The 27,173-nt window shown below is 43.6% G+C and overlaps 2 protein-coding genes and 1 long non-coding RNA gene across 6 annotated transcripts in view; 1 reads left to right on the top strand and 2 right to left on the bottom strand.

The window, feature by feature from the left end:
- Positions 1 to 27,173, top strand: part of LOC116262992 (mediator of RNA polymerase II transcription subunit 23) — a 134,875-nt gene that overhangs the window by 90,010 nt on the left and 17,692 nt on the right. For all 3 annotated transcript variants that reach the window (XR_004174549.2, XM_031642550.2, XM_050079825.1), the window contains 3 exons: positions 1,027 to 1,175; positions 1,364 to 1,604; positions 1,684 to 2,455. Coding sequence is in view for 2 of the 3 variants with exons in the window: in XM_031642550.2 (XP_031498410.1) it covers positions 1,027 to 1,175; positions 1,364 to 1,604; positions 1,684 to 2,455 (1,162 nt within the window). In the remaining variant the exon portion in view is untranslated. The remainder of the gene's footprint in view (positions 1 to 1,026; positions 1,176 to 1,363; positions 1,605 to 1,683; positions 2,456 to 27,173) is intronic.
- Positions 4,795 to 11,640, bottom strand: LOC126410420 (branchpoint-bridging protein-like). Of its 2 annotated transcripts, none has more exons than XR_007574371.1 (2): positions 6,273 to 6,357; positions 4,795 to 5,020 (listed from the first exon to the last, which is right to left on the bottom strand). XR_007574371.1 is itself a non-coding variant. In XM_050079828.1 (2 exons), the coding sequence occupies exons 1-2, from the start codon at positions 11,537 to 11,539 to the stop codon at positions 4,992 to 4,994; spliced, it is 468 nt and encodes a 155-aa protein (XP_049935785.1). In that variant the 5' UTR covers positions 11,540 to 11,640; the 3' UTR covers positions 4,795 to 4,991. The 2 variants fall into 2 exon arrangements, 1 of the variants encoding a protein (XP_049935785.1); XM_050079828.1 differs by lacking the exon at positions 6,273 to 6,357 and adding an exon at positions 11,101 to 11,640.
- LOC126410421 (uncharacterized) lies at positions 12,711 to 15,168 on the bottom strand. The gene is made up of 3 exons (XR_007574372.1): positions 14,836 to 15,168; positions 14,155 to 14,237; positions 12,711 to 12,902 (listed from the first exon to the last, which is right to left on the bottom strand). It is a non-coding gene; the product is annotated as an uncharacterized LOC126410421 (long non-coding RNA).

The raw sequence follows: 27,173 nt of genomic DNA on the forward strand, positions 1-27,173 counted from the left end.
CAAAGGGGAAAAAGGCCAGCAGTGAGGTGAGCATGAATGAGAAAGGGGAAGGAGACGAGAGAAAGAGTGAGCGTGGGCAGAGAGAGATGCGAGGGAGAGCAGACGAAAGGGGAAAAAGAGGAAACGGGAAAGGCAGCAGAAATAACGAGAGAGGGAGAAGATAGGGCAGCAGAGGAGAGCTTACCCACGCTACCGCCGTCGCCACCTCCGCTGCTGCCGTCGCCACCTCCGCCGCTGCCGGTCAAGCCACCGCCTGCACCACCTCCGTCTTCTTCTTCTCTGCACTGGCCGTGAGTACCCAGGAGATAGACGAGAGAAAAGAGGGAAAGGCGAGGGAGAAGAGCCCTCGCGTCGGGCTCTTTCACGCCAAGGGTTCGGGTCCGGGTCTGGGTTCCGATCCGACCCGACCTGCCCAAAAACAACGAGCGTTACACCAACGGCTAGAAATCTAGCCGTTGGGAACTCCCAATAGCTACTTTGTAAAATAGAAAAGGAAAAAGTTCAGAAAAAGGCACGAAAGATAAAGAAAAAATAAATACAAAAGTCCTATGTATACACACATATATTTATATATACAAATCGTACATCAAACTGTTAGGAGTATAAGATATATGATAGTAGATATCAAAACATGTATGTATACTTACATTATAAATTCTAACATTCATCACATGCATGAACTGTGATCTGGTTTTTGTTGAGAATGCCTCCCTGTTCATCCAGCTGCTATTTGGTAGAGGGATAATCTTAGGGCAAGGCATAGGTGAATTGAGTAATGCACAATTGAACAAAAGAATGTTAAACATCACTAGTCCCCATGCTGTCGTAAACTGAAGGCAAACAGTAGGAAGAAATGCATGATGCCATCTGCAACTCATACCTACAACTTTGTACTACTAGCTACTGCTTTTGTGGGTTAAGTTCTTCTGCTTTGATATTTTGGTTGAATCTCTTAGAAGAGAAGATTAGAGCATATACAATTACGTCTTAATTTTCTTTTTGATACAAAATGGTGGGGCCTTACAGGTGACTCTGCTTCTCGACCGACAAGAATTTCAACAGAGAGTCAAAATATGTTTCTTGAATAGACCCACAGAGCACTGGCTAAACACTGGGCTTGCAAAACGTGTTGAGCTACAAAAAGCTCTTGGCAATCATTTATCTGGCAAGGACAGGTATGACCGCCTTCTTCGATGATGAACATTTATGTCTTAACTATTTTATATGTTCTTTTCTTGTTTCTTCTGAACAGACAAATAACAAGTATAAAGACAGATATGCACATAGAGAGATATTATTTGACAGGGTTTAGTTTGTTATTCTTCTGTTGGAGATGTGCATGCTGATGCATATATTTCTGCAGATACCCACCATTTTTTGATGATGTTGCGGCCCGTATGCTGCCAGTTATCCCGTTGATTGTTTATCGGTTAATAGAAAATGATGCTGCAGATGCTGCTGAAAGGTTACTTGCTACATATTCTGGACTCCTTGTCTACCATCCTCTGCGGTTCACTTTTGTCCGGGAAATTCTGGCATACTTCTATGGCCATCTCCCAAGCAAGCTCATAGTTCGAATTCTGCATGTACTTGATCTTCCTAAGGTAATAAACAGTGTTTTCATGTGCCATGCTTCTTTCTGTATTTGTTAATCCCATGCTAAGACTGTGGACCTTGTTTCAGATTCCTTTTTCTGAGTCATTCCCCCAGCACGTCAACTCATCAAGCCCTGCTGCATGTCCACCACCAGATTATTTTTCAGGTCTGCTTATGGGTCTTGTAAATAATGTCATGCCTCCTTTAAGCAGCAAACCAAGAACAGGATTAGTGGGTGATACTGCTGCAAGTCCTGCACGTACTGCTCTAAGTAAAGCTCAATCTTCAGTTCACTCCATGCCAATAAATGTGCCAGAAAATCAGAAGGCATTTTATCAAATTCAGGATCCAGGCAATTACTCACAACTTATGTTAGAGACTGCGGTGATTGAGATCCTTTCTCTTCCTGTGACTGCAACTCAGATAGTATCTGCATTTGTCCAGACTGTTGTTCATGTTCAGCCTGTATTAGCCCAGTCTAGCTATGGAATGCAAATGATGCAGAATGTTGTTGGACAAAGTACAGGACTGCCAACATCCCCTTCAGGCGGCAGTACAGACTCCATGAGCACTAGCCGATCTAATACAGCATCAGGAAGCACTACGCCCAATTTGGTCTCAAGAACTGGTTGTACAAGCCAATCAGTATCTTGTTTGATGATTCAAGCTTGTGGTTTATTATTGGCTCAACTCCCACCAGACTTCCATTTGCAGCTCTATGTAGAAGCATCACGTATAATTAAGGAGTGTTGGTGGCTTACAGATGCAACAAAGTCATCTAGAGAGTTGGATTCTGCTGTCGGATACGCATTGTGGGATCCAACCTGGGCTGCTCAAGACAGCACTTCAACAGCAATTGGTACCTTTCACAGTCTCATTTTTCATCTTGTTTGATATTGATAACCAAAATTTTATTAGTTGATCAACAGGTTGACAAATATCTCTGGTCATTTTTTAAACAACTAGTCGAAGGCCTATAGTTTTAGTTGCTTGGATATCCCTAGAGCTCTATTAGATTGGTTTCTTAATTTTGGATCAATAAACTTATCTAATCAAATAAAAATCAGATTATGTATAAAAGAGAAAGTAAAAACACAAAGGTAATCTCAGTGAGTCATAGGTAGGCAATGTTAGAACTACGAGAATTAATAAAAACAGTTCTATTTGACACCTATGTAACATGGGTACTCCTCTTAAGGAGGAGTACCCGCATGGTACCGATACGACACTGGTACGGGTGCAGCGTTGACCGTAGCGGGTACGATCAACGTACCTAGGGTCATTTTTGACCATTTTCTGACTCGGTTAACTTTGACCAAGTCCAAAATTGTCTGGTTTGAATTTTAATGTTTTTTACATTTTAACGTTTTTTACAATTTTCATGTTAAAAAAAATCGTAAACATTAAGCCTCGACGGTTCTTCTTCACCGAGACCGACGACGGGAGGTGATTCTCCACTCTGGCGAACGGCGACGACGAACGGCGAAAGGCGAGAGATGAGAGACAAACTGCGAACGGCGAGCGGCGAACGACGAAGATAAAGGTTTTTAGGGTTTTTCAATGCAGCTTTTGGTTTCATCTGTTGAAAATCTCGTTTGTTTTGTGAAGATCGAGCTCCATTCTTCATTTTTTGTTCTTTCCTTTTCTGTTTTGTGCCTTTGTAATCATCTATTGAAAATCCCTCCTCCCACTTCTTCGTCGGCCCTTCTCAAAGGTATGGCGGCAAACCTGAATCTTCCTTCGTCAGCTTTATTATTAAGGAGGTTGATGTGTTTTCTTACCTTCACTTTTTGTTGGGTTCTTTGTAGGGTTTTAGGGGTCTTAACAGACGAGATTTAGCATTTCAGTTGATTTCTTAGTTCCTGAACTTGGCTAAATGTGCTTTTATGTTTTTTATTCAGTTTTTAATGTCAATCCTTTCCCTCTTCTTGCTTTTCCTGGTTTTGTTCCTTTTTTGCCTGGTTTCATTTGTGATTCCTCTTTTCTCGTAATGCTTAACATGGAATTATTGGCCACAGCGACACTTCTTGATATTTGTAGGTAGAACCTGTTGTGCGTCTTCGATCTAATAATCAGTTGTGTGCTGCAATTTTGTCCCGTGAGAACAGGGTCATGTTTAAAATCGTCGCTTTTGTGTCCTTTTGTATATTGCAGATCGTTGCAACTGAATTTCCTAGAGTTCTGGTTAATTATGTTGCTGATATATTTTGTATGTTAATTACTTCTGTAGAAACACGCAGCGAAAGAAGAGAAAGAAAAGCCACACAGGATTTACATGGAAAACCTCAGAAAGAGGTGAAAAACTACGGGGAAACTCTAACCTAGGGGCAAAACCGCAACCCTAGGAGAGAGAAAACTTCATTCACTTAATCAACAATTACACTAAGTGATTAGAATTAAAAGAGGGAGGAAGAGAGGCCCGCCTAGGGAATCGAGCCCGTCCTCGGTTCCCACACCCATGGGTACTGGGTCCATATCCGGACCCGGTTCCCTATAACATTGTATTCTAACACTCCCCCTCAAGCTTGACATACATGTCAAACATGCCAAACTTGCTAACATTCTTTTCAAATTGAGATGTACATAAGGCCTTAGTTAGAACATCTGCAATTTGATCTTCAGATTTCATATAAGGAAGGATCAACTCATTTGAATCTATGCGCTCCCGTATGAAGTGACGATTTATCTCCACATGTTCGGTTCTGTCATGCAGGACGGGATTATTTGCCAGGTTAATAGCAGACTTATTGTCACAATACATTTTCATCTTCTCTTCAATTTCAATTCCAATATCTCATAGAAGAATCTTTAGCCATAACATCTCTGTAACCCCCATACCAATAGCCTTGTATTCAACCTCAGCACTGGATCTAGAACAGACCTCCTGCCTTTTACTCCTCCATACCACCAGGTTTCCCCCTAGAAAGATGCAGTACCCTGTGGTAGACCTTCTGGTATCCGTGCAACCAGCCCAATCGGCATCAGAGTATCCTTCAATATCAAGTTTGTCCTGCCGAGTATACAATAACCCTTTACCTGGGTTATTCTTCAGGTACCCCAACACTCTTTCTGCACTCTTCCAGTGGCAATCTGTCACACCCCGACCTTTTTGACACTCGAACATATTTTTTTTTTTTTCTAACATCCAACATCGAGGTGTGACTACACAATAGTTCAAAAAGGAATGAGCCAAGCAATTCAAAACAATGGGGCAAGCTTTCCATTATATAGCATTTCAATTCAATTGTACATTTGACAAAAATGCCCCAAAATCACAACATCGATGCCTCATCAAAACAAGGCATCAGTAAAAACCAAAAACCCGACGCGCCGGCACTACAAGAACAAAACAAAACCCAAAACCTCCCCAGTAGGACGTGAGTGTAGCCATCTGCTCAGCCTGCTGCCCCGGGTACACCAAAACCTGAAAAAAAGGAAACAACTGAAGGCTTAGCCTTCGCAGTATGGCAACAAGCCAGGAAAAGTCCAAGCCCTCTTAGGTCGGGCTCAGTACACAAACAAACATCAGAACAATCTATCATTATGTCGTGTCAAGACACGACATGCAGACGCCACTCAATGGCTACAATAACATAATTTCAATCACATGCAAGGCATCATCAACATGTCACTTGCATTCATAAGCACAACAGTCACATGCACAACAATCCTATATATTTCAATCACATACATTGCAGTTTCATTACTATCAGTGAATTTACAGTTCCTGTGGGTGCAAACACAGGCACGTGCACACCGCGGGCGGCCCACAGCCGAGAGACAACCCCCGTGGTGGCCCAGAACAGTATGGATCCATCTATCCGCTGCAGCGGTAGAGCACTCATCCATGGATGTGTGAATTCCAAGGAGAGATACTCAGCCTTCCCTAGGACACCCAGGTTGGGAAGGCGGGAGCCTACGCTCCAAGCACATCACACAACAGTACCCTGGGGCCTTGCACCGCCTGCGCTCCGAACAGGCGAGACCAGTGGCGAAAGTGGGACAACTCCCATATACATAGTCACATCCCACTGGCCTCTCATCTCTTATTCTTTCATTCTTATACTTATACTTGCACAAACACATTTAACTGGCTAGCTCCTGAGGTTGGTTCACTTCACGAGTGAACCCACACCTCCAATTGCCTCCACACGAGGGTTACACATAACCACAACAGTTTTGGCTAGCCGTCATAACAATATGGGCACAACTACCCACTGTGCAAACATTTGTATCATTGCCCGCGGCAATGGGTATTCAATAAACATAACATTCACATTCATCATCATAACAATCACATCTTTGAAAACTTAGCCAAACCACAGAAAGTAGTCTCAATCTGTGGTGGGCTCGTAGCTGTCCTATGCAGTTATCATGCTAGAATGCTTTCTAATGCACAATTGGGGTCGAGGAGACACTCGACTCGATACCCCGCCTCATCTGTCCTAAACAGTTATCAATTCTAGCATGCACATGCAATGCGTAACATTATCAAAACAATTACTATAAGCCTTTCAAAACAATTCATATCATATATCAATTTATGTACATGCATACACATATTCATTCACGGAACACTCAATCAATTCATATCACAAATCCTAGGATCCCATGATCCTAGGAACACACATTCATTCACTTGCCCAGGCAGGGATTTGCCTGGAATGTCGCCATACCTGTGGCGCGTTCACAAGAATCTTCAAAATGCCTCGAGCTTCGAATCCGGTAACTCAAGGTCGACGGGACGTACCCGGTGAACCTGCAGACACCAACACAAGATAAGATTCCTACTACAAACCTCAACAATTCAAACAAAAACAAAACAAGGTCATTGAGGCACGCGTCATCGCCTCAAGAGGGTGTCGACGGGTAGTGTCGACCCACAAGTTCTCCAATAGGGTCACTTCCCACTCCTAGCCGTGCCAATAGATGCCAAAACTCAAAGCCATCAATCCGTCTATCACTAACGCCTTTCTCAAAATTCCCTTTTTCTTAAATCAAGGCGTCTACCCCTAAGATATTTCCAACTTATGTACGTTATCCCTATTTAACTCCAAGATGCACCCGTTCACAAAAACGCGTGCTACAGGCTCACTAAAACGGTCCTAAATCTTCCCCACAACCTCACAAACTCTACCATGTCTCCCCTAATGCTTCGAAAATTAATCTATCATGCTTAAATGATCATCCAAAATATGAATCTTCGCTTCCCAACATAATCGCAAGCTTTCCCCAAAAACGAAATCACTAACATGTGTTCCAAATAATCAATTCAAAGCTCTAGCATGCTCAACCAATAATTATGAGCGTTCCAAAAAGAAATATATCATAAAATAGGTTCAATTTCGCCTTGCTCACCCCGATTGAAGGTCTAAACTGCTGTAATCCTCCCGGCAGCCACCTCACGCGTCCAAGTGGTCCCCAAACGGCTAAAATCCTCCAATGCCGCCACTACCAAGGCCTTCTCTAATTGCTGTTACGAGGGGGAAGACAAATCCCCAAGCTGAAAACGGATCCAACAGTGATAGCACAGTGAAAATCAGTGAGAGAAAGTACTTGATTGGAGAAAAATCGAAAACGAGCAGAAAATGGGGAGAGGGTTCGGTCAAAAGGGGAAAAGAAGGCAGTGAGGGGAGAGGACGGGAGAGAAGAGAGAGAGACGGTGGAGAGTGAGACGAGTGACAGTGGGAGAGGGAGAGTCGTTCGGTGGAGAGGGGAGACGAGAGACAGTGGGAAAGGGAGGGTCGTTCGGTGGAGAGGGGAGACGAGAGACAGTGGGAGAGGGAGAAGGGAAAGAAAACGGGAAGGAGAAGAAAAGAGAAGAGAGGAAGAGGCAAGGGACGACAGGGTTCACCTCAACGCCGCCGTCGTCGCCGCCGCCGCCGCCGTCGCCGCCGCCGCCGTCGCCGTCGCCTTCTTCCCTGAGCTCCGGTCGTGGGTAAGGAAGAGACGGTAAGAGGAAAGCGAAGGAGAAGAGAATGCGAGGGAGGAGGGACAGCGTCGGGCTCCTCTCGCGTGGGGCTAGGGTCCGGGTCTGGACCCTGACCCGACCCGCTCCGCCCAAACGCCGCGCGTTACATCCTACCCTCCTAACAAAAAAATTTCGTCCTCGAAATTAGATCATACCTCAATGCAAGAACAAGTGCGGATATCTCTTCCGCACGTCCTCCTCAGGTTCCCATGTGCTCTCCTTCAATCCATGGTACTGCCATTCCACCTTCACTAAAGGGATTCTCTTTGTGCGAAGCACTTGCTCTCTTCGATCCACAATTCTGATAGGTTTTTCTTCCATTGTCAGATCATCTTGCACCTGAATACCTTGAAAATCAATCACATGTGTCGGATCTGGTACGTACTTTCGAAGCATGGAAACATGAAAAACGTCATGAACATGACTCCAGTCTGGTGGTAGTGCCAATCTATAGGCCACCTCGCCAATCTTCTCTAATATCTCAAAAGGTCCTACGAACCTCGGGCTCAACTTTCCCTTCACACCAAAACGAAAAACACCTCTAGTAGGGGAAATTTTCAAAAACACATGATCACCCACCTCAAAAGTCAATTCTCTACGACGAATGTCGGCATAGCTTTTCTGTCTACTCTGAGCAGTCAACAACTTTTTCCTTATCAATTGCACTTGGTCGGTGTAGTGTTGCAAAACTAAAGGGTTTTCGATTTTTCCATCACCCAATTCGGTCCAACAAGCTGGCGATCTGCACGGCCTTCCATACAAAGCCTCAAAAGGTGCCATCCCAATACTAGAGTGGTAACTGTTATTATATGCAAATTTTGCCAGTTTCACATGTTTGTCCCATTCTCCTTTCCACTCTAAGACACAAGCACGCAACATGTCCTCTAAGGTCTGAATGGTCCTCTCCGATTGCCCATCAGTTTGGGGGTGGAACGCTGTGCTTAGCTTAAGCTTGGTACCCAAAGCCTTCTGCAAATGCCCCCAAAATCTAGAGGTAAAACGTGGATCTCGATCCGAAATGATAGACCTTGGCACACCATGCAATCTCACTATCTCGCCAATATATAACTCTGCGAGACTTTCCAAAGACTGATTAATTCTAATAGACAGAAAATGAGCGGACTTCGTCAGTCGATCAACAATCACCCATATGGCATCATGCTGTCTTCGGGTGTGAGGCAATCCAACTACAAAATCCATTGTAATGTCTTCCCATTTCCACACCGGGATATCGATTCTCTGCAACAAGCCTCCGGGCCGTTGATGCTCTGCTTTTACTTGTTGGCAAACCAAACACTTTGCCACATATTCTGCAATTTCACGCTTCATTCCAGGCCACCAAAAATTTCTCTTCATATCCTGAAACATCTTTGTACTGCCAGGGTGTATAGAAAACTTAGATTTATGAGCTTCATCAAGCAACCGTCGCTTCACCCCTTCTTCTCTAGGGACCCACAATCTATGTCGAAACCACAATGAACCCTCTTCATCTTGATGCCAGAAAGCATCTACCTTCTTACACTCTTCCACGTTCTTAGCAAAATCAGGATCTTCCTTTTGCTTCAATACAAGCTCTTCCATCAAAGGGTGTTGTATCACGGCACTCATCGTTGCTTTGTTCTCGCCACAAAGGTAAGGTTGCCATGCTATCACATCTTATAACAAATTCCAAGAACATGCTAACATACAATACATCGTTGCCTTAGCTTGCCTGCTCAAAGCATCAGCCACCACATTCGCCTTGCCTGGATGATATGATATCGTGAAATCATAATCTTTTAGGTATTCAATCCATCTTCTTTGCCTCAAATTAAGATCACTTTGAGAGAATATATATTTCAAAGACTTGTGATCTGTAAACACTTCAAATGTTGCCCCATAGAGATAATGCCTCCAAATCTTTAGTGCAAACACAACTGCTCCCAACTCCAAATCGTGAGTGGGATAGTGTTGTTCGTGTGTCTTCAACTGCCTTGATGCATAAGCCACCACACGGCCATTTTGCATCAGCACACAACCATAACCGATTCCTGATGCATCTGTGTACAGTACAAAACCCGAATGACCTGATGGAAGCGTCAGAATAGGAGCAGCAGTAAGCTTGTCCTTCAGAGTTTGAAAACTCCTCTCACACTCTTCATTCCAAATAAACTTCACTCCTTTTCTCAATAGCTTAGTCATTGGTGTAGCTATTTTCGAAAAGTCTTGTATGAACCTGCGATAATATCCTGCCAATCCCAAAAAGCTTCTAACCTCGGTTACACTGCATGGCGTCCTCCAGTCCTGCACAGCTGACACCTTAGCCGGATCGACGGATACTCCATCCTTAGAGATTACATGACCCAGAAAGTTTACCTTCTCTAGCCAAAATTCACATTTTGAATACTTGGCATACAACTTATGCTTGCGCAAAAGACCCAATACACTTCTCAAGTGATCTCTATGCTCTGTCACACTCTCTGAGTACACCAAAATATCATCCACAAAAACAATAACAAATCGGTCCAAGAACTCTTGGAAAACCCGATTCATGAGGTCCATGAACGCTGCGGGAGCATTGGTCAACCCAAAAGGCATGACCCTGAATTCATAGTGCCCATATCTGGTTCGAAATGCAGTCTTAGCAACATCTTCCTCCCGTATCAAGAGTTGATGATAACCTGTCCTCAGATCGATCTTGGAGAAAACCTTTGCATCCTTAAGCTGATCAAACAAGTCTTCAATTCTAGGAAGCGGATACTTATTCTTGATGGTGATTTGATTCAACATGCGGTAGTCGATACACAAACGCATTGTCCCATCTCTCTTCTTCACAAACAACACTGGTGCTCCCCATGGTGACACACTAGGTCGGATGAAGCCCTTGTCTAAGAGCTCCTGCAATTGCTTCCTCAATTCTTCTAACTCTGCTGGTGCCATACGATAGGGTGCCTTAGAAATAGGAGCTGTCCCTGGTGACAACTCTATCTTGAACTCCACTTCTCGTGTTGGAGGCAAACTTGACAGTTCCTCCGGAAACACATCAGGGTACTCACTCACAATTGCCACATCCGGTAACCTTACCGGTTCCGGCTCATTGGTCAACACATTGACCAAGAAGGCAACACTTCCATTTTCTATCAATCGTTTAGCTTTCAATGCAGACACCATTATCTTATCAGTTCGACTGGCCTTACGAGCATGGAACTCCACAGGTTGCATTTCATCAGTCAACAATTGTATCTGCTTCTTCCTGCAATCTATATTAGCATAATGTGCATATAACCAATCCATGCCCAAAATCACATCAAATTCGTTAAAACTCATGATCACCAACTGTGCAGGTAAGTGATGTTGATGGATCTCCACGTCCACATCAGATAGATACTCACTACACGACTCTTGAGCATGCATAGGGCTAACAACTTTCAGAACATACGGCATCTTCCTAGCAGGCACTTCTAGTGAAGTAGCAAATCGACTAGATATAAATGAATGGGTCGCCCCAGCATCAAACAACACTCTAGCAATATGAGAACCAACAAGTAAAGTACCTTCAACAAGGTCGTGTGCCTGAAGCTCCTCCACGGTAGTAGCATAGACACGTCCAGTCGTCTGTCGTGCGCTAGAAGGACCGGCCTCTGGCTTCTTCAACTCTCTTTCTTTCCTTAAGGGACAATCCTTGATAAAGTGCCCCATCCTTCCACAGTGTAAGCAAGCTCCGATCTCTCGATAGCACGGCTTTCCAGGGTGCACACGCGAACAAGTAGGGCACCTCTGAGAAGTCGGAGTAGCCACTGACCCCTGGGTGGCCTCACTACGGGTTGGCTGGTTCCGTCTGAAAGTTCGATCATCCCGCCTCTCATAAGGCCTTGTCCTGCCTGCAAAGTGGTGGCGCTTCACCTGGGTTCGTCCACCTTGTGAATGCTGGCTTGCTTTCTTCTGGTGATCCTTCTGTGTCCTCGCCCAGTCTTCTTCTATACATCTTGCCATAGTGACCGCCTCGTCCAAGTCACGAGGTCTGCTCGTCAAAACTTTGGTTCGCAGTCCCTCCCGCAGACCGCGCACAAACTTGCCTGCCCTGGCTCCGTCTGTAGTGTAGAAGTGTGGGCAATACGCCTCCAAGTGTCGATATCTTGTAATATATTCCTCCAAGCTCATTTGATTTTGCTGTAGATCAAGAAACTCTTGCATGTTCTTGTCTCTAGCATGCACTGGGTAGTAGGTGTTGAGGAAGGAATCTCTAAACTGCTTCCAAGAAATTGACGGTTGGCCTGCATACCGGATCTCAAGAGTTGATTTCCACCAATCCATGGCATCACCTTTCAGCAGGTAAGTGCCATAGTTCACTTTGTCTTCCTCAGGCATCTTCAGAAGCACAAAGATGCGTTCAACTTCCTCAATCCACTGTTTTGCCTTATCGTGACTGCACCCTCCTGAAAAGATAGGCGGCTGCATCGCCATGAACTGTTGAAACGACACCGCTGATGCCTTCTCCTTAAGTGGCGCAGTGGTGTCTCTGGAAGGAGATGCATTACTCCTCTGGTTACTGACCATGGACTGCACAAGGGAGGTCAGTGTTTGCAACGTGGTCAGCAAAATAGACTGTTGATCCACAGGTGGAGTTTGCCTCAGTGGGGTTTGAGCACCCCCACCCAATTGGGCGTACTGGTGCCCTGACGTACTGTCGTCGCGTGGGGTATGCGCATCAGAATGGGCCGGACTAGGCTCTCTCTGTGCCTCTGTGGACGGTCCAGCTCGCTTCTTACCCTTACGATGATATTCCATCTGTACACACAAGAACCTTAATCTCAAATCCAGTCTATGACTAATCTCACAAATCAAATCACAACGTGCATTAGCACGAAGTTCAAAACATAGATCACATTACGTACTTATACGTGAAAAAGCATAACCACAATAACAATCTAATCAAATGAATGCGTACCTGGGCAACACGGCTTCACAAATAGGCTTTAACTCACATCCATAGTGGGGTTTGCCATGGCTCTGATACCAAAACTGTCACACCCCGACCTTTTTGACACTCGAACATATTTTTTTTTTTTTCTAACATCCAACATCGAGGTGTGACTACACAATAGTTCAAAAAGGAATGAGCCAAGCAATTCAAAACAATGGGGCAAGCTTTCCATTATATAGCATTTCAATTCAATTGTACATTTGACAAAAATGCCCCAAAATCACAACATCGATGCCTCATCAAAACAAGGCATCAGTAAAAACCAAAAACCCGACGCGCCGGCACTACAAGAACAAAACAAAACCCAAAACCTCCCCAGTAGGACGTGAGTGTAGCCATCTGCTCAGCCTGCTGCCCCGGGTACACCAAAACCTGAAAAAAAGGAAACAACTGAAGGCTTAGCCTTCGCAGTATGGCAACAAGCCAGGAAAAGTCCAAGCCCTCTTAGGTCGGGCTCAGTACACAAACAAACATCAGAACAATCTATCATTATGTCGTGTCAAGACACGACATGCAGACGCCACTCAATGGCTACAATAACATAATTTCAATCACATGCAAGGCATCATCAACATGTCACTTGCATTCATAAGCACAACAGTCACATGCACAACAATCCTATATATTTCAATCACATACATTGCAGTTTCATTACTATCAGTGAATTTACAGTTCCTGTGGGTGCAAACACAGGCACGTGCACACCGCGGGCGGCCCACAGCCGAGAGACAACCCCCGTGGTGGCCCAGAACAGTATGGATCCATCTATCCGCTGCAGCGGTAGAGCACTCATCCATGGATGTGTGAATTCCAAGGAGAGATACTCAGCCTTCCCTAGGACACCCAGGTTGGGAAGGCGGGAGCCTACGCTCCAAGCACATCACACAACAGTACCCTGGGGCCTTGCACCGCCTGCGCTCCGAACAGGCGAGACCAGTGGCGAAAGTGGGACAACTCCCATATACATAGTCACATCCCACTGGCCTCTCATCTCTTATTCTTTCATTCTTATACTTATACTTGCACAAACACATTTAACTGGCTAGCTCCTGAGGTTGGTTCACTTCACGAGTGAACCCACACCTCCAATTGCCTCCACACGAGGGTTACACATAACCACAACAGTTTTGGCTAGCCGTCATAACAATATGGGCACAACTACCCACTGTGCAAACATTTGTATCATTGCCCGCGGCAATGGGTATTCAATAAACATAACATTCACATTCATCATCATAACAATCACATCTTTGAAAACTTAGCCAAACCACAGAAAGTAGTCTCAATCTGTGGTGGGCTCGTAGCTGTCCTATGCAGTTATCATGCTAGAATGCTTTCTAATGCACAATTGGGGTCGAGGAGACACTCGACTCGATACCCCGCCTCATCTGTCCTAAACAGTTATCAATTCTAGCATGCACATGCAATGCGTAACATTATCAAAACAATTACTATAAGCCTTTCAAAACAATTCATATCATATATCAATTTATGTACATGCATACACATATTCATTCACGGAACACTCAATCAATTCATATCACAAATCCTAGGATCCCATGATCCTAGGAACACACATTCATTCACTTGCCCAGGCAGGGATTTGCCTGGAATGTCGCCATACCTGTGGCGCGTTCACAAGAATCTTCAAAATGCCTCGAGCTTCGAATCCGGTAACTCAAGGTCGACGGGACGTACCCGGTGAACCTGCAGACACCAACACAAGATAAGATTCCTACTACAAACCTCAACAATTCAAACAAAAACAAAACAAGGTCATTGAGGCACGCGTCATCGCCTCAAGAGGGTGTCGACGGGTAGTGTCGACCCACAAGTTCTCCAATAGGGTCACTTCCCACTCCTAGCCGTGCCAATAGATGCCAAAACTCAAAGCCATCAATCCGTCTATCACTAACGCCTTTCTCAAAATTCCCTTTTCTTAAATCAAGGCGTCTACCCCTAAGATATTTCCAACTTATGTACGTTATCCCTATTTAACTCCAAGATGCACCCGTTCACAAAAACGCGTGCTACAGGCTCACTAAAACGGTCCTAAATCTTCCCCACAACCTCACAAACTCTACCATGTCTCCCCTAATGCTTCGAAAATTAATCTATCATGCTTAAATGATCATCCAAAATATGAATCTTCGCTTCCCAACATAATCGCAAGCTTTCCCCAAAAACGAAATCACTAACATGTGTTCCAAATAATCAATTCAAAGCTCTAGCATGCTCAACCAATAATTATGAGCGTTCCAAAAAGAAATATATCATAAAATAGGTTCAATTTCGCCTTGCTCACCCCGATTGAAGGTCTAAACTGCTGTAATCCTCCCGGCAGCCACCTCACGCGTCCAAGTGGTCCCCAAACGGCTAAAATCCTCCAATGCCGCCACTACCAAGGCCTTCTCTAATTGCTGTTACGAGGGGGAAGACAAATCCCCAAGCTGAAAACGGATCCAACAGTGATAGCACAGTGAAAATCAGTGAGAGAAAGTACTTGATTGGAGAAAAATCGAAAACGAGCAGAAAATGGGGAGAGGGTTCGGTCAAAAGGGGAAAAGAAGGCAGTGAGGGGAGAGGACGGGAGAGAAGAGAGAGAGACGGTGGAGAGTGAGACGAGTGACAGTGGGAGAGGGAGAGTCGTTCGGTGGAGAGGGGAGACGAGAGACAGTGGGAAAGGGAGGGTCGTTCGGTGGAGAGGGGAGACGAGAGACAGTGGGAGAGGGAGAAGGGAAAGAAAACGGGAAGGAGAAGAAAAGAGAAGAGAGGAAGAGGCAAGGGACGACAGGGTTCACCTCAACGCCGCCGTCGTCGCCGCCGCCGCCGCCGTCGCCGCCGCCGCCGTCGCCGTCGCCTTCTTCCCTGAGCTCCGGTCATGGGTAAGGAAGAGACGGTAAGAGGAAAGCGAAGGAGAAGAGAATGCGAGGGAGGAGGGACAGCGTCGGGCTCCTCTCGCGTGGGGCTAGGGTCCGGGTCTGGACCCTGACCCGACCCGCTCCGCCCAAACGCCGCGCGTTACACAATCAGTAGGAGCATGCATAAACTGACTCAACACATTTACAGCATAAGTAATATCAGGGCAAGTAAGAGTCAGATAAATAAGCTTACCAACAAGCCTCTGATACAGTCCTTTTTCTTCCTCATCCAGGATGTTACCAGTTTTGATACTTATCTTTGTACCTGACTCCATTGGAGTTAGAAAGGGCCTGCATCCCAGTTTACCTGTCTCTTTCAGGAGGTCCAGAGTGTACTTCCTTTGGCTCATAACAAGCCCTGTCTCTGATCGTGCAATTTCTATTCCCAGAAAGTACCTTAATTTTCCCAGATCTTTAAGGTCAAATTCAGCAGCTAACCTCTCCTTCATCTTCCTTTTCTCTTCTTTATCATCACCTGTGACAATCATATCATCAACATACACAAGAAGAATGCTCACTAGGCCACTTCTCTGCTTAATGAACAGGGTATGATCACCATTTTCTTGTTTGTATCCATTTGTCTTCATTACCACCTGATAGAAATCTAGCACCAATATCTGTAACCAGAAAATAGTACTCACGCAGGAAGAGAGAGAGAGAGAGAGAGAGAGAGAGAATGAAAACAAGAAGAAACTGAGGAGAAGAAACCGTAGCCAAAATAGTTTGCACGGCCTCTATTTATAATCCCATTTCCAGAATTCTAAGAGTCTCCAATCGTAGAATCCTAGGAGATTTCACAAGCTCCAAAGACATTAATTAGATCATAGAAACCTAAGAGACTTCACATATTACAAGGATGTTAACTACGACATAGAATCGTAGGAGACTTCACATATAACAAGGATATTAACTACAACATAGAATCCTAGGAGACTCTTCACATGTTTCAAGGACATTAAATATCTTAACACATTCTACAAGGAGGTGGAATCCTAAGAGACTCCTCTTCAACGTGCTGGTGAAAGATTTATATTTTAACACCCTTCCTCAAGTTGTGCATGGTTTTGCACCATGTATAACTTGCCTTTTAGAAACCAGAATCGTTTCTTTGTTAATCCTTTTGTAAATAAGTCTCCAACTTGTTCATCTGTACGAACATAAATAGGCTGAATCTCCTTGTCTTCCACTTTTTGTCTAACAAAGTGTTGATCAATCTCAATGTGCTTTGTTCGACCATGTTGTATGGGATTAAAGGCAATGTTAATAGCGCTTTGATTATCGCACATTAACATTGACGTTTTAATCTTTTCTTCAATGTCTTCTAGCAAATGTTTAACCCATGTAACTTCAGCAGTACCTGCAGCCATGCATCTGTATTCAGCTTCAGTGCTGGATCTTGCTATTGCCTTTTGCTTTCGACAACTCCAAGACACAAGATTACGTCCAATGAAAATACAAAAACCAGAAATGGACTTTCTTTGATCGGGATCTCCAGCCCAATCTACATCTGTGAATGTCATAAGTTGATGTCCAGTAGTTATATTTTCACTCTTATCATAAACTAAGCCATCTCCTGCTGTCCCTTTAAGATATCTTAATATTCTTTTGACAGCATCCATGTGAGTATCTCTAGGTGCATGCATAAATTGAGATACTTGATTCACAAAATATATAATATTTGGTGTAGTAAATGTAAGATATTGAAGTGCCCCAACAATACTTCGATATTGCATAGGATCTTCATATAACTCCTCATCCTGAGCACTTAGTCTTTGATTTAGAACACTAGGAGTTCCAACAGGCTTACAATCAGACATACCTGACTTTTTCAGCAGATCCAACGTGTATTTCTGTTGTGTCAATGTGAGGCGATTATTGTGCCTATCAATCTCCACTCCAAGAAAGAATCGTAAATCACCAAGCTCTTTCATTTTGAAGTTTTGCATCATCAAAACTTTAGCTTCTTCTATGTGTTTTTCTGAATTGCCTGTGATAACAATATCATCAACATATAAAAGAAGTAAAGTAAATATGTTTTCCTTTCGATAAATGAAAAGAGAGTGATCTAGAGGACATCTCCGAAAACCACATTCTTGAATCTTGCAAGAGAAACTGTCAAACCACGAACGTGAGGCCTGTTTAAGTCCATAAATAGATTTTCTTAGTTTGCAAACTCATGCATGAGAGTCTCCTTTCGTGTATCCTGGAGGTTGTTCCATATATACTTCCTCCCTTAAATCACCATGAAGAAAAGCATTCTTCACGTCCATTTGATGTAGTCTCCATCCATATTCAACTGCCAATGATATAATCACCCGAATTGTTCCTATTTTGATCACAGGGCTGAATGTCTCATCATAATCTTCTCCATATTGTTGTGTAAACCCTTTTGCTACTAACTTTGCTTTGTGTCTTTCTATGTTGCCGTCAGGTTTGTATTTAATTTTGTATACCCATTTGGAGCCCACTACGTTCTTTTCGTGTGGCCTCGGAACGATCTCCCATGTTCCACATTCATGCAAGGCATCCATTTCTTCTTTCATTGCCTTTCTCCAATGATGTGATTTTGATGTTTGATCAAATGAAGTAGGTTCTTCCTCCTTGCCAACTTTTGCCATGAATAATTGAAAGTCAAGTGATAAAGAATCATAGCTAACCCACCTGTGAATGGGATGACGAATGCGTTGGGATCTTCTAAGGTGGGGCATGTTGTCTTCTTCACTATGAGCATCTCTGTCCCTTAGTCGTCGACTGTAGATAAGACCCGAATACCGATGTGCATCGTTGCTCTGTTCTTCATTATTGCTTTCGTGATGACTTGATGACTGTGTTGGATCTTCTTGATTTTCACTTTGAGCCATATCCGACGGTTGTATTGCTCTCTCTGGATCTTCATTTTGAGGCACATCATTTTCTATAACCAGATCTGCATTGAATAACTGTGAACTGGTCCAGGGATCATAAGATTCAATGGTCATAGGCATTTCATTTGTATTATCAAAACTATGTTCATCAAAAATGACATTTCTTGAAGTTTTGATACGTTTAGTTGTTGGATCATAGCATCGAAAACCTTTATATTCATCAGCATATCCAACGAATCTACATTGGGTAGCTTTGTCTTGAAACCATTTCCTCAAGGCAGCATCAACGTGAACATAGCATACACAACAAAAAACCTTCAAGTTCTTGTAATCAGGTTGTTTGCCTAAGAGTGTAAAATATGGCGATTTAGACATCAAGAGTGTCATAGGCAAACAATTTATTATGTATACAGCAGTATGGAAGGCTTCAGTCCACAAGGAAATGGGCACATTAATATCATGCATCATGCCCATGGCGCTTTCAACTATATGTCGATGTTTCCGCCCAACTACACCATTTTGTTGTGGTGTGTAAGGGCAGGAAATTTGTCTAGTTATCCCTTTTTCACGTAGAAATTCAATAAAATCAAGCGAGGAATATTCTCTCCCTCCATCACATTGAAAATGCACCACATTGGATGAAAATTTAGTTTGAATCATGGCATAGAAGTTTCGAAATATGTGGGGTACTTCTGATTTGTGTTTCATGAAGTAAATCCAGGTGAAACGTGAGTAAGAGTCAATGAATAAGACATAATATCTTGACCCAGACATGGAATCAATAGGGGCTGGCCCCCATACATCAGAAAAAATAGTTTCAAAAGGTTTGGAAGCCCTTTGATTTATATTATGGAAAGGTAAAACATGACTCTTCAAAGTCCACAACTTGAACATTTTTTGACACTTGAAGTAAGAGGTAAGCTTGAACTTTGAATGAGACTATCTGTGACAAGTTTTTCAATGAAATGTCGACCACAGTGTCCTAGCCGACTATGCCACAAATCAGACTCCAAAAATTGGTTAGGGCCTCTTACTTTTGATTGAAAATGGCAAGAACTTGGCACTGATGATGCATTATGAGAAAGAGAAAATGTCTTCAATCCTATATCAAAAGTGGATGAATCCTTGGGTAGACATTCCTTGAGGACGTACATATTCCCTTGACGCTCCCCTCTAGCGAACATTTTCTTCGTTTGGAGGTCCTTGACATAGACAGAAGAAGGTGTGAATTTAACAGAAGAGCTTGTATCATCAATGAGTTTAGAAATGGATATGATGTTCTTTTTTATATTGGGAGCAAGAACAACATTAGACAGTGATAGAGACGAGGATGACAATGAAATATGTGCATTTCCAATATGTGTAATGGGATGAGATTTTCCATCACCTGTTATATTGCAACTTCTACCGTAATGAGGGGATAAGTTAGTCAATTTACCTGCATTTCCTGTCACATGGGTAGCTGCACCTGAATCCAAGAACCATTCTCCCTGCTCATTTTGCTTTATAGTCATCTTTGAAAATGCGGTCATCAATAGTTGTTGCATATCTTCAGCGGTGGATTTAGAACTTTGTCTTCCTTGTTTATAATCATGTCTTACCCCTTTGTTTTTATTTTGAGGATTAAACCAACACTGTGCCTTCATGTGCCCTTTCTTGTTGCACTGAAAACAAATTGGTATTTTTCTTGAAGTATCCAAAGGAGACATACCTTGGTTATGTGGTGTTGGTAGAATGCCAAGACCACCATGGTTAGAGTTCTCATGGCTCTTACCAAACTTTACATTCATAGCCAACACATTTTGGGAGTTCCCTTGATCAGTCCTTTCAATGACTCTTTTCATATTCATTTCGTGTTAGAGAAGTTTACCTTGTAGTTCGTTGAAGGAAGGCAGAACAGGAAGGACCTCAAGAGCTATAATAAAAGCATGATAATCATGCCCAAGTCCATTCAAGGTTTGCTGCACCTTTTCCTTATCAGAAATGTTATTCCCTGAGGCAGCAAGTTGGTCTGCGACGGCCTTAATACGCCCCAAATAACCCATGATAGACGTTGAACCTTTGCTCAAATTCTGAAATTCTTTTTTTAAGTACATAATTCGAGCTTCTGATATTTGGGAAAAGGTATCAGCAAGGGTTTCTCATAATTCTTCTGTAGTACAATCATCAAAAACTGAAAGTAACACTTGTTGAGATAAAGTGGAAAAAATATACGCAACCAGACTTTGGTCACGTCTCATCCACATAGCATGTTCAGGATTGCTGTCTTCATGAACAGCAATAACTTCTCCTGCCTCATTTTTTATTTCCTGTAAAACGGATATTGGTGGAGCCTTTGTTGAACCATCGATATGTCCAAAGAGGCCTTGACTTCTTATGAAAGGCAAGATTTGCCTTTTCCAGATCAGATAATTCTCATGGTTGAGTTTTTCGGTAATAAGGAGAGGAAGAAAACTTGAGGACATGCCAGAATGCGAAAAGTTTTCCATGACAGCAGAAAGTAATGGTATATAGGTAGAAGATGAGAGGGAAAGAAGACACGATATAACAAGTTGTGTCCTTAGGTAAGCAAGAAGAAAAAGGAACAAGAATTGCGCAAGAGAAAAGTAAATTCAGGATAGAGACAAGATGAGAAAAGAGTTCTAACCAGATCAGTCCTGTTTGGGCATTTCGTTTGGTAGAGATAACGTAACCTGGCGCTCTGATACCATGATAGAAATCTAGCACCAATATCTGTTACCAGAAAACAGTACTGACGCAGGAAGAGAGAGAGAGAGAGAGAGACAGAATGAAAACAAGAAGAAACTGAGGAGAAGAAGTCGTAGCCAAAATGGTTTGCACGGCCTCTATTTATAATCCCATTTCCAGAATTCTAAGAGTCTCCAATCGTAGAATCCTAGGAGATTTCACAAGCTCCAAGGACATTAATTACATCATAGAAACCTAAGAGAGTTCACATATTACAAGGATATTAACTACAACATAGAATCCTAGGAGACTTCACATATAACAAGGATATTAACTACAACATAGAATCCTAGGAGACTCTTCACATGTTACAAGGACATTAAATATCTTAACACATTCTACAAGGAGGTGGAATCCTAAGAGACTCCTCTTCAACGTGCTGGTGAAGGATTTATATTTTAACACCACCCTCAGTCTTTCAAACCATGCTCTGGGGGACTGCTTCAGGCCGTACAGGGCCTTCTTAAGATGACAGCATTTTCCACTTTGAGCATATCCAGGAGACATGCTCATATAGACCTCCTCCTCTAGATGGCCGTTCAAGAAGGTATTCTTGACATCAAGCTGGTCCATGCCCCACTTCTTTGGCACTGCAAGTGCCAAAATGACCCTCACAGTCTTCAGTTTTGCAACAGGAGCAAAGGTTTCAAGATAGTCAATTCTGTATTTTTGGCTGAACCCCTTAGCAACCAGGCGAGCTTTATATCGTTCCACAGTGCCATCAGGTTTATACTTCACACTAAACACCTACTTGGAACCAACTAAGTGAGTCCCCTTGGGAATATCGACCACTTCCCACGTGTTGTTCTTTGCCAAGGCATCCATCTCCTCTGTCATAGCCTGTAGCCATTTAGGATCCTCTCTAGCACCTTCCACACACCTGGAAATCACAGACATAGACAGAGTGGTAATAAAGCATTTGTATTCTTTACTGAGTTTTGAATATGAGACAAATCTTTGAATAGGGTGAGAAGTACATGACCTGGTCCCCTTGCGTAGGGCTATGGGAAGCTCTTCATTCATTGGACTTGGTTCATTAGGGGAACTCACAGGATTGGAATTGGTTACATCAACAGTCTCAACCACATCTTTCTCCTTTCTAGTGTAAACCTGCCCAAACAAATGATCATGGGATGTGGGCTGATCAACCACAGGGCCCCCTTCCATATGACTGTCTTTATCATCTCGGACTGTATCTTCCACACTGTGACTAAGTTTGTAGTCCAACAAGTCCGTAAACTGAATAAGCTGATTTGGAGAATACTCTTCCACACTGTCCCCTATACACTCCCCCTGAAGAGGATTCACAGGAAAATACGCCTCATGTTCATGAAAGGTAACATCCCGAGAGACATAGATTTTGGAGGTAGTAGGGTCAATACATTTATATCCCTTCTGAGTGGAGGAATACCCCAAGAAGACAGCTTTGACAGACCGAGAGTTAAGTTTCTTGATGGTGGGTGTCACACCCCGACCTTTTAACCCTCAAACCTTTTTTTTTTTCTTAACATAAAGCATCGAGGTGTGACTACCCAACAATTCAAAAAGACGATGAGCCAAGCAATTCAAAACAATGGGGCGAACTTTCATTTATATAACCATTTTGTTTCATACAAATTCACATCTATGTACATGACCAAAATGCCCCAAAATCATAACATTGATGCCGAACAAAAAAAAGACAGCAATAAAACCAAAACATGACGCGCTGACACTACAATCGACAATCCCAAAACCTCCCCAGTAGGACGTGAGTGAAGCCATCTGCTCAACCTGTTGCCCCGGGTCCGCCAAAACCTGAAACAGAAAACAACTGAAGGCTCAGCCTTCGCAGTATGGCAACAAGCCAGGAAAATGCCGAACCCTCTCAAGTAAGGCTCAAATAAAAGAACAAATATCAACCCATCTATCGTCATGTCGTGTCAGAGTACGACACGTAAAAGCCACTTGATGGCCACACTAACACAACGTCAGTCACATGCGAAGCATGCTTAAACATAACACGTGCATTCATATCATTCACATACACGTCAGTCACATGCATTCTATCATACACATTACATTTTCATTAACTTTAGTGCATTAACAGTTCCTGTGGGTGCAACACAAGCACGTGCACACCGCGGGCGGCCTACAGCCGAGAGACAACCCCCGTGGTGGCCCATAACAGTATGGATCCATTAGAGCACTCATCCCTGGATGTGTGAAGTCCAAGCTGAGATACTCAGCCTTCCCTAGGACACCCAGGATGGGAAGGCGGGAGCCCAATGCTCCAAGTACAACACACAACAGAACCCTGGGGCCTTGCACCGCCTGCGCTCTGACAGGCGAGACCAGTGGCGAGAACAGGACGTCTCCCAAACACACAGCCACATCCCACTGGCCTCTCATCTCTTATCCTTTCGTTTTTTCTTTATCATTATTGTAGAAACACACACCAAGATGGAGAGGAAGAGAAGGAACACACAATATACGTGGAAAACCTCTAAGAGAGGTGAAAAACCACGGAGAAGCTCTAACCTAGGTGCACAACCGCAACCCTAGGAGAGAGAAAATGTTATTCCACTTAATCAACAATTACACCATAAGTGGGATTAAATAAGAGGAAAAAAACGCCTAGGGTACCGAGCCACTCTCGGTACCCGTGCCCATGGGACCGGGTCTGGATCCAGACCCGGTTCCCTACACATGATATGTTAACACTCCCCCTCAAGCTTGGCATACATGTCAAACATGCCTAGCTTGCTTACATTTTTCTCGAATTGAGATGTACATAGGGCTTTGGTTAGAACATCTGCAATTTGATCTTCAGACTTCATATAAGGTAGGATCAACTCCTTTGAATCTATGCGTTCCCGTATGAAGTGGCGATCAATCTCTACATGTTTAGTTCTGTCATGCAAAACGGGATTATTCGCAAGATTAATTGCAGACTTGTTGTCGCAGTACATCCTCATCTTCTCTTATGTTTCAACACAAATATCTGCTAGGAGAATCTTTAACCATAACATTTCTGTAACTCCCATAGCCACAGCCCTGTATTCAGCCTCAGCACTGGATCTAGAGCAAACTTCCTGCCTCTTACTTCTCCATACAACCAGGTTACCTCCCAGAAAGATGCAGTACCCTGTGGTAGACCTCCTAGTATCAGTACATCCGGCCCAATCTGCGTCAGAGTATCCTTCAATATTAAGTTGGTCTTGCTGAGTATAGAGTAATCCTTTTCCTGGGTCATTCTTTAGGTACCCCAACACTCTTTCTGCACTCTTCCAGTGACCATCAGTAGGAGCATGCATAAACTGACTCAACACATTCACAGCATAAGTAATATCAGGGCGAGTAAGAGTAAGATAGATGAGCTTACCAACCAGCCTCTGATACCGCCCTTTTCCTTCCTCATCTAGGATGTTGCCAGTTTTGATGCTTATCTTTGTACCAGACTCCATTGGAGTTTGAAAGGGTCTGCATCCAAGTTTGCCTGTCTCCTTTAGAAGATCCAGAGTGTATTTCCTTTGGCTCATAACCAGCCCTGTCTCTGACCGAGCAATCTCTATCCCCAGAAAGTACCTCAGTTTACTCAAATCTTTAAGATCAAATTCAGCAGCTAACCTCTCCTTCATCTTCTTTTTCTCTTCTTCATCGTCACCTGTGACTATCATATCATCAACATACACAAGAAGAAGACTCACCAGGCCATCTCTCTGCTTAATGAATAGGGTGTGATCACCATTTCCCTGTTTGTATCCATTTGTCTTCATCACTATCTTCAGTCTTTCAAACCATGCTCTAGGAGACTGCTTTAATCCATACAAGGCTTTCTTAAGATGACAGCATTTTCCGCTTTGAACATATCCAGGAGGCATACTCATATAGACCTCTTCTTCTAGATTGCCATTCAAGAATGCGTTCTTAACATCAAGTTGATCCATGCTCCACCCCTTTTTCACGGCAAGTGCTAATATGACCCTCACAGTTTTCAGTTTGGCAACAGGGGAAAAGGTTTCAAGATAATCAATACCATATTTCTGGCTGAACCCCTTTGCAACAAGCCGAGCCTTATACCTTTCCACAGTACCATCTGGTTTGTACTTCACATTGAACACCCACTTTGAACCAACTAAATGAGTTCCTTTGGGAATATCCACAACTTCTCAAGTGTCATTCTTTGCCAAGGCATTCATCTCCTCTGTCATGGCCTGTAGCCATTTAGGATCCTCTCTAGCATCTTCCACACACCTGGGAATAACAGACTTAGACAATGATGTTATAAAGCATTTGTAATTCTTACTCAATTTCGCATAAGAGACAAATCTCTGAATAGGATGAGAAGTGCAAGACCTGGTGCCCTTGCGCAGGGCTATAGGGAGCTCTTCATTGATTTGACTTGGGTCATCCGGGGAGCTCACAGGATTGGGATTGGTTACATCAACATTTTCAATCACATCTGTCTTCTTCCTTCTGTACACCTGGCCAAACAAATGATCACGGGCTGTAGGCTGATTATCAACAAGACCCTCGTCCATGTGACGGTCTCTATCATCTCTGACTGTGTCTGCCACACTGTCACTGACCTTGTAATCCAAGAAATCCGTAAACTGAATCAACTGATTTGAGGAATACTCTTCACTACTGTGTCCTAGATACTCCCCCTGAAGAGGATTCTCATGAAAGTATGCCTCGTGTTCATGGAAGGTGACGTCCCGGGAAACATAGACTTTAGAGGTGGTAGGATCAACACATTTGTATCCCTTCTGAGTGGAGGAATACCCCAGGAAGACAGCCTTGACAGACCGAGGATCAAGTTTCTTGAGGGTGGGACTATGGTCATGAACAAAACAGACACACCCGAACACCCGAGGAGTAAGAGGCCAGGGATTCTGAGTAGGCCAAAGCATAGAGTACGGGGAATGGCCCTGCAACACACGAGTAGGCATACGGTTGATAAGGTGGGCACTAGTGAGAAGCGCATCACCCCAGTAGCGCTTGGGAACCTGTCGATGGAACAGAAGAGCCTGGGTAACATCAAGCAAATGGCGATTCTTCCGTTCAGCCACGCCATTTTGGGGAGGTGTGTAACTACATGACGTTTCATGGACAATACCCTTGCTCTTCAAGAAATCATCTAGGGATTGAGAGACATACTCTCTAGCATTATCGGTGCGAAAAGCTTGGACAGACGTCTGAAACTGAGTCTCAACAAAGGCCACAAAATTTTTGACAATAATGGGAACTTCACTATGTTCTTTCAACAGATACACGAACGTACAACAGGAGTAATCATCAATAAGGGTCATAAAGTAATGAAAACCACGACAAGTGGGTACTCCCGAAGGACCCCAAACATCAGAATGAACCAAAGCAAATGGACGAGTGGTCTTATTGAATGAAATAGGGTACGAGGCCCTAACATGTTTAGCCAACTGACACACTTCACAGGTGAAGGAGTCCATGGAAACAGAATGAAACAAACTAGGAAACAACTTCTTAATCAATGGAAACGGAAGATGACCAAGCCGCTCGTGCCATCGCATAATAGTAGATCTGTCTTCCATGCCTGACAACTGTCCACTAGTGGCTGAAATAAGAGCGGACGCAACCTGCACAGGCAGTCTGTAGAGTCCATCAATAGCCGAACCAATCCCAATCTTCTGCCCCGTCACCAAGTCCTGCAGAAAACACCGATCAGCAGAAAAGATCAGATTACAGTTGAGCTCTTTAGTAATACTGCTGACAGATAACAAATTCACAGGAATATTGGGAACATGAAGAGCATTATGAAGACAGTATTTATTTAACAAGGACAAACTCCCTTTTCCAGCCACAGAGATAGAAGAACCATCAGCCATAGATACACGTTGCTGCCCCGAAGACAATTTGTATTCTTGGAACATCTTAGGGTCCCCTGTCATATGATGCGTAGCACTACTGTCAACAATCCAATCACCATGTGAGGAATTACCTTGGTCACTAGTGGCCACGAGAGCTTGGGCTAACTTAGCCCCCTCAGACGTGGAAGTATCCTCCTGAGTAGTAGACAGCCAGCTGATATACGCTTGCAGTTCTTTGATTTGATCGGAGGAAAGCTTAGATTTGGCAACATTTGAAGGACT

Source organism: Nymphaea colorata, chromosome 10, assembly GCF_008831285.2.
Source record: "Nymphaea colorata isolate Beijing-Zhang1983 chromosome 10, ASM883128v2, whole genome shotgun sequence".
Taxonomy (NCBI): Eukaryota; Viridiplantae; Streptophyta; class Magnoliopsida; order Nymphaeales; family Nymphaeaceae; genus Nymphaea; species Nymphaea colorata.

Coding starts and splice junctions, on each gene's coding strand:
- LOC126410420 (XM_050079828.1), bottom strand. CDS start 11,539: ATGGCAAGATGTATAGAAGAAGACTGGGCGAGGACACAGAAGGATCAC. Junction 5,021..11,100: donor GGCACACGACCTTGTTGAAG/GTACTTTACTTG, acceptor CCTTTTTTTCAG/GTTTTGGTGTACCCGGGGCA.